The sequence below is a fragment of the Arvicola amphibius genome, chromosome 10 (genome assembly GCF_903992535.2).
Source record: "Arvicola amphibius chromosome 10, mArvAmp1.2, whole genome shotgun sequence".
NCBI classification, from domain to species: Eukaryota; Metazoa; Chordata; class Mammalia; order Rodentia; family Cricetidae; genus Arvicola; species Arvicola amphibius.
The window spans coordinates 38436859-38453199 of NC_052056.1; the positions used below are offsets into that span (position 1 = coordinate 38436859).

Consider the following 16341-nt stretch of genomic DNA (forward strand, 5'->3'; position numbering starts at 1 on the left):
GCACAGGGTTAGATGCTGAGGACGGCTCTAGGCTACTGCTGATTGACGATTGGAGGAGAGGAAGGGATTGGTAATGAGATCATCCTGGTCATCCTACTACCTCTGCCATGCACACGTGCCGTCAGCGTCACATTTCTTCATCTCCTGAGACAGAGGAAGGGCTGCTGTGGTTTCCCTGAGTTATTCTTCCACTAGCAAGTCCTCGATGTCTCGTGTGTTACTTCACTGACCCCAGTTCTATTGATCAGACCCGAGGCCCTGATCTGTTGCTTCTCTGTGTAGGTCTAGTGAAGGAGCAGATGTAGCGCAGGCCACCTTCTTCTTAATGCACTACCCCAGTTCTCTATACCACCATCAGACGGGCTGTATCCCACTCTCTCATGGGGAGAGGGTTAAAGTTAATCATTGGAACTGGAACATTATCATTTTAAACGGTTGAAAATCCTATTGCTAATCTGAATGGCCTGTGATGATGTTCAAGTCTGTAATGAACTAATAAACAATCAGACATGTCCACCTTTAACAGAGTGGGTCTGTCTCTAAATAAAATGCTGAGGATGTGCAAAAGTTTATCCTAAAGATGCCTGTCATCCCTTTCCTTTCATCTGTGAATGGAGGATTGGATTGTGGAATGTTTATTTAAGGTGTATTACTTTTGTTTATGCTGTGGAACATTTGTTTAATGATGCAAAGATACATTGCATTCTTTTATGTTGCATTTGTTTAACTCTGTGGAGCTGTGTTGCTTTGCCTGTCTAAAACACCTGATTGGTCAATAAAGAGTTGTATGGCCAATAGCTAGGCAGAAGAAAGGATAATCGGGGCTGGCAGGCAGAGAGAATACAAAGAAGGAGAGATTTGTGAATAGAAGATCAAGAAATGGGAGAAGGAGGGAAACTCCGGGGCCAGTCCCCCAGCCACACAGCCAGCCACGCAGTTAAAGTAAAAGTAAGATACACTGAAGTAAGAAAAGGTTTTTAAAGCCCACAGGCAACATACAGATGGGATGATTTAAGTTAAGAAAAGCTAGCAACAAGCCAATCTAAGGCTGGGTATTTACAAGTAAGAATAAGCCTCTGTGTGTGACTTATCTGGGAAATGGGTGGCGAGCCCCCTTGAAAAGCCGACAGGAGTGAAAAACAACCAACCGCAGAGGATTACGGTTACAGTTTAAATACAGAGCTCCCGCTGCGGTGCTCAGAGGTACAAGTTAGCCCAAGCACCATTTGCTGTGTGTGCATTGACCCAAATGACTGTCAGCATCCCTAGTGAGCCAAGGATGGGAAGACCTGGAAGAGACACACACTTAGATGTAAAATATGTGCCAGCAAGGAAAATTCTATTTTTATCCTTTGCTTTAGTTCAAGAGGGACTTTACGTTTAAAACTTCTTTGTCATATAATAATACCATAATGTTGTACCTCCAGAGGTAAGGAAATGAATAGAAATTGAAAGCCAAATATGTACTAGGCTTCTGGTTATATTTTTCAAAAAAAAAACCTTGTCTGCAAAATATTTTGATTATGTTTTTCCCTCTTCGAACACTCCCAGAACATGCTTGCCCACCTACCCAACTTAGTGTTCTCATTCTCTCTCCTTCTCTCAACCAGAAATAAAAACAAAACAAAATAAACAAGAAGCATACACAAAACCCACAAACAAACAAACAAAAAACACTACAGAAATTGAAAATAAAAGCAGAAAAAGCAAATGGCCAATAAGAAAAACAAACAAAAACAAAAATCAAAACAAAGTCCTCCAAAATACCACCGAATTTGTTGACCAGTTACCCTGGGCATGGGGCCTGCCTGGGGAGTGTAGTTGATAAACCCACTGAGATTCCACTAGAGAAAAGTGACTTAGTGGCAGCACGCACAAAGCCTGCACAGGTTCAAGCCAGATGGGCTTGCTGGTTAATTTTTAACGCTTAATTAAGAATAAGAGCCTATATGTGTGTCTGTCTGTGTACATGCCAGACAGTCCTTTGGACACCAAGTCATTGTTGTGTATACAGATACATGTAGAGGCTGGAATAATGCTTTGGATTTGCTGGAGCTGGAGTTATAGAGATTGTATAGTGTAGTGGCTGAGAACCAAACCCCAGACATCTGTAAGCCTAGCCCTCAACTTCTGAGCCATCTCTCCAGTCCTTGGTGATTTTTGTAAATAGCCTGCTGTTGTGTCTGCTAACGCCTCCTTGTCTTTCCTCTAAACACTGCTCAGAACAATGATGCCACCCCGAATCCTCCTCCACTCAGCAGTCAAACTGTCATTCAACTATTTCTTTTTACTTTATGGAGATGAGGTCCACAGGCCTTGAAGTTCCAATGGAGCCAAGGATGCTCTAGAACTCCTGGTCTTCCTGCTTCTGTCTCCCAAGGATTAAGACTGCAAGCGTGTGCCATCATCCTGGTCTTTCTCCTTACTTTTAAACAATCTTCAGCCAGACTGTTTCTTGGACATTCCTTTTATTGCACACCCCACAATACAATAAGCTCCAGAGGGTTCCCTACTTTTGCTCAAGGCATGCTCTCATCACTGCACCTGGAGTAACACTTTTTAAACCTAAAGCGCATCACTTCATGTCTCACCACCTCATCCAGAATGCAAGCGTCTGCAAAGCCGCAGTATAGTTTGTATCTTTTCGTATGCCTCATTTACTTACTCAAGTGTTCCGAGCCACACCAACCTCTGTTTCTAAAGCTGCTACCTCAGGGCCTTTGGACATGATGCAGTCTCTGCTTAGAATATTCTCCCTCCTCATCAGCTTCAGGTCTTTGTTCAAGTAGTATTTTTCTGTGAGATTTTCCTCCAACTACTCTATTAAAATGAACCCCCACCCCGTACACACACACACACACACACACACTCACACACACACACACACACCAATAACTAGCAATAGGAAACTTTTTAAGTTACAGAATATCAAAGTAATAGAGGACTACATACAATGCTAAATTAACGAAGTTTCTTTTTATTTTCTCCAATGATCTCCAAGATATGCTAAGTGAGTTCCAGAAGCATTAATTGAATGCTGTCTTTTGTATTAAAAAACATGAAGGAAACTGTGTATTTGCTAGTGTTTGTGTAGCCTAAATCTGTAAGGATACTTCCTAAACACTGGTGAATTTTGGAGCTGGAAATATGATACAGTCATTTGTACCTTTCATGTTAGGAGCCAAGATAAGCTACATATCCAAAGGTATAATAATAGTAATAGCTTGCCTAAAGTTAGGTCCCTCATATGTGACAAGAGCAGCATCTAAATGCAAGACTGTGGATTTAGGAGGACACGTATTGCTTCCTTTTCTGTGACTGTGATAGAATACCTTTACAAAAAATCTGCTTAGGGGCTGGAGAGATGGCTCAGCGGTTAAGAGCATTTGCCTGCTCTTCCAAAGGTCCTGAGTTCAATTCCCAGCAACCACATGGTGGCTCACAACCATCTGTAATGAGATCTGGTGCCCTCTTCTGGCCTGCAGGCATACACACATATACAGAATATTGTATACATCATAAATAAATAAATATTTTTTAAAAATCTGCTTAGGAAAGAAAGGTTTATTTTACTTTATGTTGCACGGGGAAACAGTTCATCCTGGCTGAGAAGGCAGGGATGGCAGCAGCAGCAGAGACCACTCTGAAAGTCACAGAACAGGGACACACAGGGCATTTCTTTTACACATAGGAAGTAGAGAAAGAACAGGAAGGAAGGCCAGGCTATAAAACCTTAAAGCTCACCTCCACTGATTCTCTTCCTCCTGCAAGGCTCAGTCTTCTAAAGTTCCACAACCTTCCTAAACAGTGCCGCCAACTGGGAGCCAAGAGGTCAATACCTGAGCTTCTGGCAACATTTCTGATTCAAATCACAACTCAGTAGAAGAGCTATTACCTAGCATGCCCCAAGACCAAGGTTTCATCTCTCCACAATGAAAGCAGCAACAAGAACACTAGTAAATAGTTCAGGTCTGCCTGGCTCAGAGACTTACCTGGTGCATACTGACTCAAAGGAAATTGTGACAGAGACAACTTTTCTCACGGGCTGAATTATTGAGAGTGACCTCAGATGTGTGAGATGCCAAGGGATATTATTAGCAGGCACATCAGTTCCAGGAACGACAATAATGTTAAATAACAAAAGGAATTGGTATTGGCTCTTTTCTTGGTCTGCTGAAATAATTTGTTTTCCTCCACAGCTGCTGGTTGGCCATTCCCAAGAGTGATAATTTTGTAAAAAGTCCATTTTTGTGGTCTTTCATCATCCCTGTAACCATTATCCTCATCACTAATATTGTTATATTCGTCATAATCACGGTCAAAGTGCTGTGGAAGAACAACCAGAACCTGACGAGGTGAGTCCCCTGCGTGGGAAGCTGTGAGCAGAGACTACATAGGTGTAACAACACAGCACCTCACTACACCTCACTGCATCCCAGCCAAGACTAATGCAGATGTAACACAGCATCTCACGTCATCCCAGCAGAGACTAATGTAGTTGAAACATAGCATCTCACTTCATCCCAGCAGAGACTAATGTAGTTGAAACACAGCATCTCACTTCATCCCAGCAGAGACTAATGTAGATGTAACACAGCATCTCACTTCATCCCAGCAGAGACTAATGTAGATGTAACACAGCATCTCACTTCATCCCAGCAGAGACTAATGTAGATGTAACACAACATCTCACTGCATCCCAAAGCCCTGCAAAGGTTTTCAAAGTCTGCACAGGGCATGGACATGTGGTATTCAGGAGAGATATCCCAATGAACTTTGACAGAGAAACAGGATCTGCTCAGCTTCTCTGCTAACCTCAGCAGTCCAATGTGCCATACAGAATTATATACCACACTTCTGTGTCAGGTGGGCCCAAGCATAAACTAAACCCTACAATGTCAAGAAAATTCCCCAAATTCAGGAAGCAAAAATTTGAATACTTGAAGAAATGAGAAGGTTGTAAGGAGGGAGATGATGGCATCCACGTTTTCAATTTAAGAATCACTGCCGACAGTGCTTGAATTACATACATGGTAGCTTCCAACCCATCAAAGTTCATTGCATGTATATGAAATTTGGAGATTTCACTTACAAATGTATTCTGCCTTTTAAAAACATGGAACATTTAGTGACACAGAGACCACATTCCATGGCTTACCAGGGCCCACCCAGCTGCAAGTGTCCTTCCTGTTAGTTACCTAGCCCCAGTAAGTGCCCTTATTGTTATCTCTAATATCTCTTGTTATACAATAAGAGACCAGCCTGGTCTACAGAGTGCCAGGACAAGCCAGAACTGTTTCACAGAGAAACCCTGTCTTGAACACTCCCACCCAAAAAAGCCCAAGGGAAATGGGGGAGAGGGGAGGAAAAAGTATAACCAGCAAGGAGAGCAAGAGAGTAAGTTCCAACTTCCCTGAACAAATTAAACATGGGGATTTTTTTTATTTATTAAAAATTTCTGCCTCCTCCCATCCCCCCACTTCCCTCCCACTCCCCCACTTTCCCTTTCCTCTCCAGTCCTAAGAGAAGTCAGGGTGCCCTGCCCTGTGGGAAGTCCAAGGCCCTCCCCCCTCCATCTAGGTCTAGGAAGGTGTGCATCCAAACTGACTAGGATCCCAAAAAGCCAGTACATGCAGTAGAATCAAAACCCAGTGTCATTATCATTGGCTTCTCGGTCAGCCCTTATTGTCAGCCACATTCACGTGCTCATTCAGTCCCAGTTCAGCTGGCCTTGGTGAGCTCCCATTAGATCAGTCACACCGTCTCTGTGGGTGGACGCACCCCTCGCGGTCATGACTTCCTTGTTCATGTTCTCCCTCCTTCTGCTCTTCATCTGGGCCTTGGGAGCTCAGTCCAGCCGGTTCTGGTGGCACAGGCCGGTAGGATTTGCTGAAGGAGGCAGAGGCAGGTGGATCTGGATTTCAAGGCCAGCCTGGAACATGGGGATTTTATTCAAGGGCCTATACACATTTACATGGGGAGGTGCCAATTCACAAGGAGGCCCAATTTTGGGTCATAATTTGAAAAGATAGCAGATACATATTTTGGGCATAATTAGCCCAATGTCTCAGAGCACATATGTAGAAGACTAAAAGAATAGACAGAAATGGATCTGTACATAATAGATTTACACAGAAACAAATCTGTATTTTTGTACTACAAAGTTTTTACATGAAGAAAAGGATGTTTGTGAGAATATGCTAACATGGGGGTCTAGTCCTGAAGAGGCCTGCCTTGCTCAGTCACCAACACTGTCAGGGTTCTCAAGAGCAGCAAAAACCGGCAAACTCCACGAGTGATTGCTTTTTAGTCTCTGGCTTGCTCTCCTGGCCATAATAAGTCACATAGTCAAGACCAGATTCTGGGGGTACAGTCTTCCCACAAAAGGGGGGAATCAGGCTTCTTCTAAATACCTTATTTTCATATAACCCAAGGCACAAGAAGTTTCCGGGCATCCCAACCTCCCTAAGAGAAAGGAATTCTTTACTAGCTGACCTTTTAGTAATAATCAACCAGAATCCCATTCTAAAAAAAAATGTTGCTTCCTTGTGAAATTTCCTGTGCAGTAAGTACTAAAGGAATGATTTGCCTGAGCTTTGAAGTGAGCATTAAAGTATTTTTTTTTCTTTTTTCTTTTTTTGGTTTTTCGAGACAGGGTTTCTCTGCAGCTTTTTTAGAGCCTGTCCTGGAACTAGCTCTTGTAGACCAGGCTGGCCTCGAACTCACAGAGATCCGCCTGCCTCTGCCTCCCGAGTGCTGGGATTAAAGGCGTGCGCCACCACCGCCCGGCAGCATTAAAGTATTTTAAGACAGACAGTCAAGTCACATTTTGTCAGGGTGACATAAGGTATGACAGGACATGTTACGTGAACAAGGTATATAGGTAGCGCTAAACTCGGGCAGTGAGGACATTAGTCAGCAAAAGCCTAATCAGCTCTGTTCTCTTTCTCATTTTCTTTCATGCAGCACAAAAAAAGTTTCATCCCTAAAGAAGACTCTTAGTACATTATCTATTGCCGTTGTTTTTGGAGTCACCTGGATTTTTGCATATGCTATGCTAATCAATGATGATAACATAAGGATTGTTTTCAGCTACATTTTCTGTCTTTTCAACACCACTCAGGTATGGTATAGATGGTTCGAAAGTAGCAGAACACGTGGCACACGATACATAGTATCATCCTGGACCCATGTTTCCTTCCTGTAAACCTCTCTGAAGACCATTGCTTAGTTACCTTTAGGGGGATTGATTATTCGTAGACCTCATGAGAAGAACAAAAGCTTCCTGTGTTCTTTTCTGGCCTGGAGGTCACAGAGTAAGCTCTCCATAGGGTTGGTGCACAATTCCTCTTCTCTGAGTGAAAAAAAAAAAAAACACTACATAAGGCAGAACATGTCTTTTCCTTTCTTCCAGGCAACAAGTTTACTTTGGTTGGAATGGGCAATAGTCAACATTCCTTGAACTTGGAACTCTGTGGGTTTATTGAAGTCTTCTTTTTTAAAATAATTATTTATTTATTATGTATACAATATTCTGTCTGCGTGTATGCCTACAGGCCAGAAGAGGGCACCAGACCTCATTACAGATAGTTGTGAGCTACCATGTGGTTGCTGGGAATTGAACTCAGGACCTTTGGTAGAGCAGGCAATGCTCTTAACCGCTGAGCCATCTCTCCAGCCCCCAAGGTTTTCTTTAAAAAAAAAAAGTGTTAAAATTAGATTTAGGCCCAGGATTTGAGCTATCTTTTCTGTAAATTTTAAATTGCATTTATTAGTAGTAGTATGGGGGCATGCATGCTGTTGAACATATGTGTGTAGGAGTCAGAGGGCAGCTTGCAAAAGTCAGTTCTCCCCTTCTACCATGTGGGTCCGTGACTAGAGCTTGGATCCTCACACTTGCTGGCAGGTGCCTTGCCCTCTGAGTCATTTCACAGGCCCAGAAGCAAAATATTCACCTTGGAAAGAAAATCCTTCTTATTCTGTAGTTGCTGGGTATGAAGATTTAAAATGCCATTGAAGTGAAAGGCCACAGGCTCAATGGGGCTCCTCTGTCCTTACCAGTATTGTCATCCGGCTCCTTTACCTGCGTAGTGAAGAGTGCTAAAAATCTCCACCAAGGACTTTGAGTCTATGTGTTCCCTTGTTTTCCATTTGTCAGCTTTCGCTTCATTCATTTTAAGTGAAGACTTAACAGTCGTCCTCATGATCTACATTCGTGATGATTATATTTTCTAGAGGAATTAGCCCTTTTATCACTTACACTAAGATATCCTTTTATTTCTGATAATATCTTTTGCCATAGTGTACACTTTATCTATTACCTAGTCTTGTTACATGAACTGGTTATACGATCACTTGTGTGTGCAAGTGTGTGTGTGTGTGCGTGTGTGTGTGTGTGTGTGTGCATGTTTGCTATGAACCTTGTATCTCTAAATTTTAAATCTCTATTATGCAGGCCTCAAATACATAAACTTTACCTTCTTGTCTATTGTGACAGTCTCCATCACATTATCAGCGAGGGTAGCTTATTTGGGTCTAATGTACTAATTGATATAGGTTGCCATTTTACGATGTCTTCTGTAGTCATTTGTTTTTATCCCCCAATCCTCTTATCCTCCCCACTTTTAAATATGATTTATTATCGTTATGACTCCACTTTAATTCACATTCCAATGATGTGATTTTGCAATTGGAGACAAGTTCATGGATGCAGTATACATCCATAACTTTCATAAGGAACTTAAGATCATTATCTTACAACACCCAGTAAAATCTAAGAGTCTCATAACAAGAGAAGTCTGTTTGCTGCCCTCTCTAATTCCTGTGTAGAGGGGACACATGGAAATTTCCTTGTGTCCTACTTGTATATACATAATTATCCCCAAAAAGAAATATTATTTTTCCTTTAAATAGACATATGCATTTTAAGTAATTAGGAGGAAAAACTTATATTTGGCCACATATCAACCATTTCTAGGACCCTTCCTTCCTTTCTGAAGATCTAAATATCATCTGCTATTATTTCTCTTCAGACTAAGATACTTCTTAATATTTCTTGTAATTTATGGCTTTTGGTGAGCAAGTATTTTCTTTGAACTGAAAAACATTCATTTTGCTCTCATTGTTGAAGGATTTTTTTATTTATGAAACTAGGTTGACAGAGGCCCTTGTTTTTTTTTCTTTTCTTGTTGCTTTTTAGAGAAGCAATTTCACACACCAATACATTTCCTAATGGGATGTCCTCAACCATTCGTACTGTTCTACTGCACACAAATGGGTTTTCTCTGCTTGGCTCAGGGATTTCTCTCTGTTTTAATTTTCGGTAGTTTAACTGTGGTATAAAAGTGGTTCTTAACTTTCTTTGCACATACTTTTCTTGGGATTGCTGAACTAGTAGAATCTTTTATGGTTTTTGTCATTGTTTTTTCCTGCCCTGCTTCCTTCTCCTTCTGATAATCCAGTTGCCTTGATTTTAGGTCACTGGACGCTGTCCCACAGGTCACAGCGAACTGTTCATCTCTCTCTCTCTCTTTGCTGATCATTACACTAGCAGACTTTAGGTTACTTTAAAACTCACTCGGTTTTCTGTGGCTGTCTCTACCCTGTTGGTACGTTTGGTTGCAGATGTTACACTTACTCAGTTTAAAAGCTTGGGTCTGATTTATTCTCTTAAATTCTGCTTTCCCCCACTATAACCACATTTCTGATGCATCCTTCAGGAATAGTATCTCCAAAAATCAGCCGCTAAATCTAATGCCTGTGTTGGTCGCTTCAGCACTCTCTACTCCTTGCTGGTTTTCCTGAGGGCGGGTCACGTTTTACTGTTCCTTTGTAGTATTTTGATTGCTTCTTGCATATTGTAAGCAGTGTAGTAGAGCAAATCTACATTTTGTTATATTCCTATCAAGAACAGGCTCAGCAAATATAAACATGGACTAACTAAAACTGTTTTACTTATAGATTTCATCTCGTTTATCTGTGTATCAATGCCGTTTTCCTTAGTCTGTGTGTGAGTGAGTATGAATGTGTGCAGAGGCCAGAAGAGGACCTTGGATGTCATGCTCTACCATGCTCCACCTTATTCCTTTTGATTTAGGGGCTCTCGCTGAATTTGGAGCTGGGCTGGTGACCAGCATGTCTCAGGATCACTTTCTCTCCCTCCCATCTGGGGTTACTGGCACACGTGTGGCCATGCCTAGCTTTTATGTTGGTGCTGTGACCCACACTCAGGTCCTTATACTTGAACAGCAAGCACCCATACCCACTGACCATCTCCCCAACCCTCAGTTTTATTTTTAAGCTCATTTCTTAACATTTTGCACCCACATATTTTGATGATCTGGATAATTTTCTTGTGGCTTTTCATTTTGTTAGAAATAACTTTTAACTATTTAACGACAGCTTGAATTTTTCAGGCAAATGGCTGGAGCCAGAAAACATCATTTTGAGTGAGGTAACCCAGACGCGGAAAGACAATTATCACATGCACTCACTCATACGTGGTTTTTTTTAAACATAAAGCAAAGGAAACCAGCCCACAAATCACAATCCCAGAGAACCTAGACAACAATGAGGTCACTAAGAGAGTCAGTCATAGATCAATCTCCATGGGAAGTAGAAAAACACAAGATCTCCTGAGTAAATTGGGAGCATGGGGACCTTGGAAGAGGGTTGAAGAGGAGGGGAGAGGTAGGGAGAGGAGCAGAGAAAAATGTAGAGCTCAATAAAAATAATAATACAAAAAGAAAAAAATAGTTGAGAAAACTTTAGCTGTAGTAGCATAGGCCCATAGTCTTAACACTTTGGATGTTGAGGACAGCCTGACTACGTAATGAGACCTTCTCATAGAAACAAAGAGGCTGATTGGATAGTTCAGCAAGCAAAATGTGCCTGTCCAAGCTGAACGACCTGAGCACAATCCCTGGACCCACGTGGTGGACAGAACTGACTCCCAGAAGGTTGTCCTCTGGCCGCCACACATGCAACGTGGTGTGCGTGCACCCACACATTCACTGTGCTTGCCTAGCAAGTGAGAGGCCCTGGGTCAGATTCCCAGCCTCTCACTTGCTAGGCAAGCACAGTGATGCTGAGCTGACCTGAGGGAAAGAATACTGTTAGCATAGGGCAATTGTTTATTGACTGCTAATTTTATTGGCACGCTTTAAAATTTACCGTGCAATTAACATCATCAGCAACACTTTCTCCTAATAGATATTAATTACTTAAATTATATTTGACATTTGTGTTAACTGAATTTTATTATATATAACTCTCCATTTTAAATATTTCCATGGTATCTTATCAGATTATCCTATTTGACGTCTTTGTTTTAATTAATGACATCAGTGATAGTATTTTTCTTGATTAATCATTTTAGTAGATTGTGAATAAGGATTATTGAAGAGTTTCCTAGGTGGTAATTTCTCTTTAGATATGGCACATGAACCACAGATTTGTTTGAAATCTAATTATTGACGATCTTCCCCCTTTGGAATTCCATAGTTAATAAATTTCATGCTTATAGGAAAAAGTCTGAGCTGATGCAAAAATCAATTAACTTTTGTCATTGTTATTCTACTTCCTTTAAACAATAATTTTGAATATATTTTAGACTATTTGAAGTTTCAAAATACTGCAAACTACCTAAATACCTGTCACCAACCTTTAATACTATTAACACCTTCAGGATTTTTAAAAAATTATTTTGTGAGTGTTTCACCTGTACATATATCTGTGCACCAAATACATGCTTAGTGTCTATGGAGGTCAGAAGAGGGTGTTGCATCTCCTGGAACTGGAATTATAGATGGTTGTGATCCATGAGTGGGTGTTGGAAATCAAACCCAGATCGTCTGGAAAGCAGTGAATTCTGTTAACTGCTGACCCATCTTTCTAGTCCAAAAGTAATAATTTTCTGTGATCTAAATGCACAATTAAACCCTAGGAAGAACACTACAGTTTTCATACATTCTTTATTCAGTGTTCCTCAGTGACAATATCCTCTCTAATACAGTACATTGTCAAAATCAAGGAATGGGCATTGATGCAATATTATCAGTTAGGTTACAAATAGTATTAGAAAGGCTTTTTAGAGCCTATAATATTCTAAGTAGTACTTTTCTGTTACAGTTACAAGTGAGAGACACCACCATACATTGGATAAGGAAGGAAGATTAAAATGACAACTGTAGTAATTCAGTTCCAAGCTCTACTAAGAGTGGATGGATAATCTTGGACAAATTGTTTATTTAATCTGAATTTTAGTTTTCATATCCATAAATTGGAGATAGTGTGTCTTAGTTTATAGTGCTGGTATGAGAATTAAATGAGAAGAATCAAATGATGAGAAATAAATGAGAAGTATCTGAAGTCAACTTGGTAAATGACAAATTAAAGATATGTAGAAAACACTACCCAGCCCTTTGTGGCTTAATTTCTTATGACTGTCTCATCTCCTTATGTAAAGTACAGAAAAGCAATGACTGGAGGGTTTTAAATTTGCACCGTCAAGGGATTACTAAATCTATAAAATTCCAGCTATGTTACTAAATACCCAGGAAATGGAATCCCAGAATGTTAGAACTGAAGGACACACGGGTATCCCTCAGCAATCCTTACACTTTTAGGAACTGAAGGTGGTAAAGATTAGGGACATGTACAGCAGAAATGGCAAGCCAGGGCAGGAACTCTGACGTTCTGAGTATGCATTGGGGCAGCACTGTACATATGAGAAGGACATGCACATGACCAGCAATGTGGAGCAGCTATACCTCCTCGTGCTGGGAGAGTGAAATAACATCTCCATTCTGTGATGCAGATGTCTGTACTGTACTGTCTACTGCTCTGTACTGTCCACTATTAAACTTTTCTTCTCTCTTCAGGGACTACAAATCTTCATCCTCTATACTGTTCGAACCAAAGTATTTCAGAGTGAAGCGTCCAAGGTGTTGAAGTCACTGTCATCATCCTTTGACAGAGTGAAGCCATCGGCTTCATGGATCCCGCTGAGATTGCGTATGAGAATGTACAATATGCTCAGGTCCATACCATCCCTGAATGAACGATTTAGGCTACTGGAGCCATCTATAGTGTCCGAGGAAACATCATTATCTTGAGAGTGACCAAACGAAGGCAAGTGCCTATAAGATTGTTCCCTATGATGGTCTTTTTGTCCAACTCCTAAAATTTGTGTCTGTTTATGTCACTCTACTTCTTCTAGAATGTCTTCCTAAAGACACATTAAAACTTGATGTTTCTTATGACAAGAATAGTGGATTTGGTAGGGTTTTTGTGGTTTTTACTAGCCTATTACGTGATTCAAGTCAAGAATTCCACATAGTATTCAAGATGACCATTGTTATGTCATTAGATCTGCATGGTACACTTTGATAGTCATGTAGAACTTACAACAAATTCCTTCCCAACTTATTAAAAAAGACATGAAGAAAAATTACCTTCTAGAAGAAACTGACTACTGATAAATACAGGGAGTTGTTTGCATACATTACACTTTTGCAGATGACAAATTTTGCAACCAGTTTTACCTCTACGAAAATTTTTTTGTTTAAAAAAATTTGTTTTGTGGGCTGGAGAGATGGCTCAGAGGTTAGGAGCATTGGCTATGCTTCCAGAGGTCCTGAGTTCAATTCCCAGCAACCACATGGTGGCTCACAACCATCTGTAGTGAGATCTGATGTCCTCTTCTGATATAAAGGCATGCATGTAGATAGAGCACTGGTATACATAAAATAAATAAATCTTTAAAAAATTGTTTTGTGATCAGAGTAATCAGTTCTGTAAGAAATGGTTAGAGATACTGTTCAGGAGACTGCTAAGTCTCAGCTTCTAATTATTTACTGCACATACATACACACACACACCCTTTTAATTGAAATATATATATATATATACCATATTTACCATATATACCATTTATATGTGATATATATCACATATAATATATATTCAGTATATATGGTATATATATTATTGATGAAGTGACATTGGGACTGAGAGAATGGAAAAATGTAGAACAACATTAGCATAGATACTGAGATCAACAATTAATAAATGGGACCTCCTAAAAATGAAGTTTCTGTAAGGCAAAGGACACTGTCAATAAGACAAAATGGCAGCCTACAGAATGGGAAAAGATCTTTACCTACCCCACATCTGACAGATATCCAAAATACATAAAGAACTCAAGAAACTAGACATCAAAACAGCAAATAATCCAAATAAAAAAAACGGGATATAGATCTAAACAGAGAATTCTCAATAGAATAATCTGAAATGGCAGAGAAACAAAGCATTGTTCAACACCCTTAACCATCAGGGAAACGCAAATCAAAACTGCTCTGAGATCCATCTTACACCAGTCAGAATAGCTAAGATCAAAACCACTAATGACAGCTTATGCTGGAGAGGATGTGGAGCAAGTGGAATTCTCTTTCACTGCTGGTGGGAGTGCAAACTTGTACATATTGCACAAGTACTTGTACAAACTTCACACACAATGGTTGAAGTGACACTGGGATTCAGAAGATGAAATGACGTTGAACACAGTAGCATAGAGAGTGAGATCAACAACTGATAAATGGGACCCCATGAAAATGAAGTTTCTACCTCAAGACCCAGCTATTCCATTCCTCAACACATCCCCAAAGGATGCTCAACCATACCACAAGGACACTTGCTCAACTCGGTTCATAGCGTTATTTGTAATAACCAGAACCTGGAAACAACCTAGATGACCTTCGACCAGAGAATAGATAAAGTGTGGTATATTAACACAATGAAATATTACTCAACTATTAGAAATAATGACATCAGCAAATTGAAGGCAAATGAATGGAACTAGAAAAAAAATCATCTTGAGTGAGGTAACCCAGACCCAGAAAGACAAATGTGGTGTATACTCACTCCTAAGTGGATATTAGCTGTAAAGTAAAGGATAACCATATTACAATCCAGACACAGAGAGGCTAAGTAACAAGGAGGGCCCAAAGGGGGACACATGGATTTCCCTGGGAAAGAGAAATAGCAGAGGTCTCAGGGATCAGGTTGAGGTGTGGATGGAGGGGGGAGAATAATAAAAGAAATGACTTGAGGGGGTACATTTCAGGGTCGGGTAGAAACCTGATGCAAGGGAAACTCTCACAAATCTACAAGGATGACCCCAGCTAAGACTCCAAGCAATAGTGGATAGGTAGCCTAAACTGGCCATCTCCTGTAACTACAGATGTGTAGATACAGATTGGTAACTATCCTAATTGTCATCAGAGAGCCTTCATCCAGTGACTAATGGAAACAGATACAGAGATCCACAGCCAAGCACTGGGCTAAGCCTGGGGAACCCTGTTGAGGAGAGGGAGGAAGGATTGTATCAGCCAAGGGGCTCAGGGTCATCACAAGGGGACCCACAGAAGCAACTGGCCTGCTCATGGGAGCTCACAGACTATGGACCAGTGGCCAGTTTGCATGTAACTGGCCTAGGCTCTCTGCATATATGTGACGGTTTGGTCTACTTGTGGAATTCCTGGGCAGTGGGAGCAGGCCTGTCTCTAACACTTAGGCTGGCTTTTGGGGATCTGTTCCTAATTTTGGATTGCTGCGCCCAGCTTTAATACAAGGAAAGGAGCTTAGTCCGACCTCAACTTGATATGCCATGCATTGTTAGCACCCATGGGAGGCCTGCCGGTTTCTGAACAAATGTGGAGGAGAGGTGGGTTGGGGATATAGGGGAAGTGGGGGAAGGGAATGGGGGGAGGGGAAGCCATGGTAGGATGTAAAATAAATGAAAAAAATTAATTAAAAAATAAAAGTTTTGTGACCAGAAAAATCAGTTCTGTAATAAACAGACAACACTATGTCTTAGTAGACTGCTAAGCCTCTAGCTGTTTACTGCACACACAAACCCCTTTATAAATAAGTGGTAATGGTGGTGGTGGTGGTGGTGGTGGTGGTGGTGGTGTGTGTGTGTGTGTGTGTGTGTGTGTGTGTGCGTGTGTGCGTGCGTGTGTGCGTGCGTGTGTAATTGATGGAGTGGCACTGGGACTCAGAAAATGAAAAAAAATGTAGTGACAATCACATGTATGGCTTTTAGAAGTTCTAGATATTCCTAGAACTTGAAGCCTTTGAATTGTGAACAGCTTCCCCTGGAGTGGGGAATACCCCACTGGACTTAGGAGATACCATCTCTGAATGGTTGCTTTTGGTTTTGCCATAAATCAGGCAGCTGCTGTGAGCGTATGAACTAAGGGACTAACAAATTTCATGTGAGCTTGTCAAAGACTTCTTGCCATTCCCTAAAGATTACATTCTCTAATTTCATTTAACGTT

General features: G+C 40.9%; 1 protein-coding gene across 2 annotated transcripts in view; it reads left to right on the forward strand.

Annotated features, from left to right (window-relative positions):
* The window catches only part of Adgrg7 (adhesion G protein-coupled receptor G7), a 60631-nt gene extending 47114 nt beyond the window's left edge, over positions 1-13517 (forward strand). For both annotated transcript variants that reach the window (XM_038346302.1, XM_038346301.1), the window contains 3 exons: positions 4200-4355; positions 6967-7123; positions 12882-13517. In XM_038346302.1, the coding sequence (XP_038202230.1) occupies positions 4200-4355; positions 6967-7123; positions 12882-13115 (547 nt within the window). In that variant the 3' untranslated portion in view covers positions 13116-13517. The remainder of the gene's footprint in view (positions 1-4199; positions 4356-6966; positions 7124-12881) is intronic.
* Positions 13518-16341: the final 2824 nt, after the last annotated feature.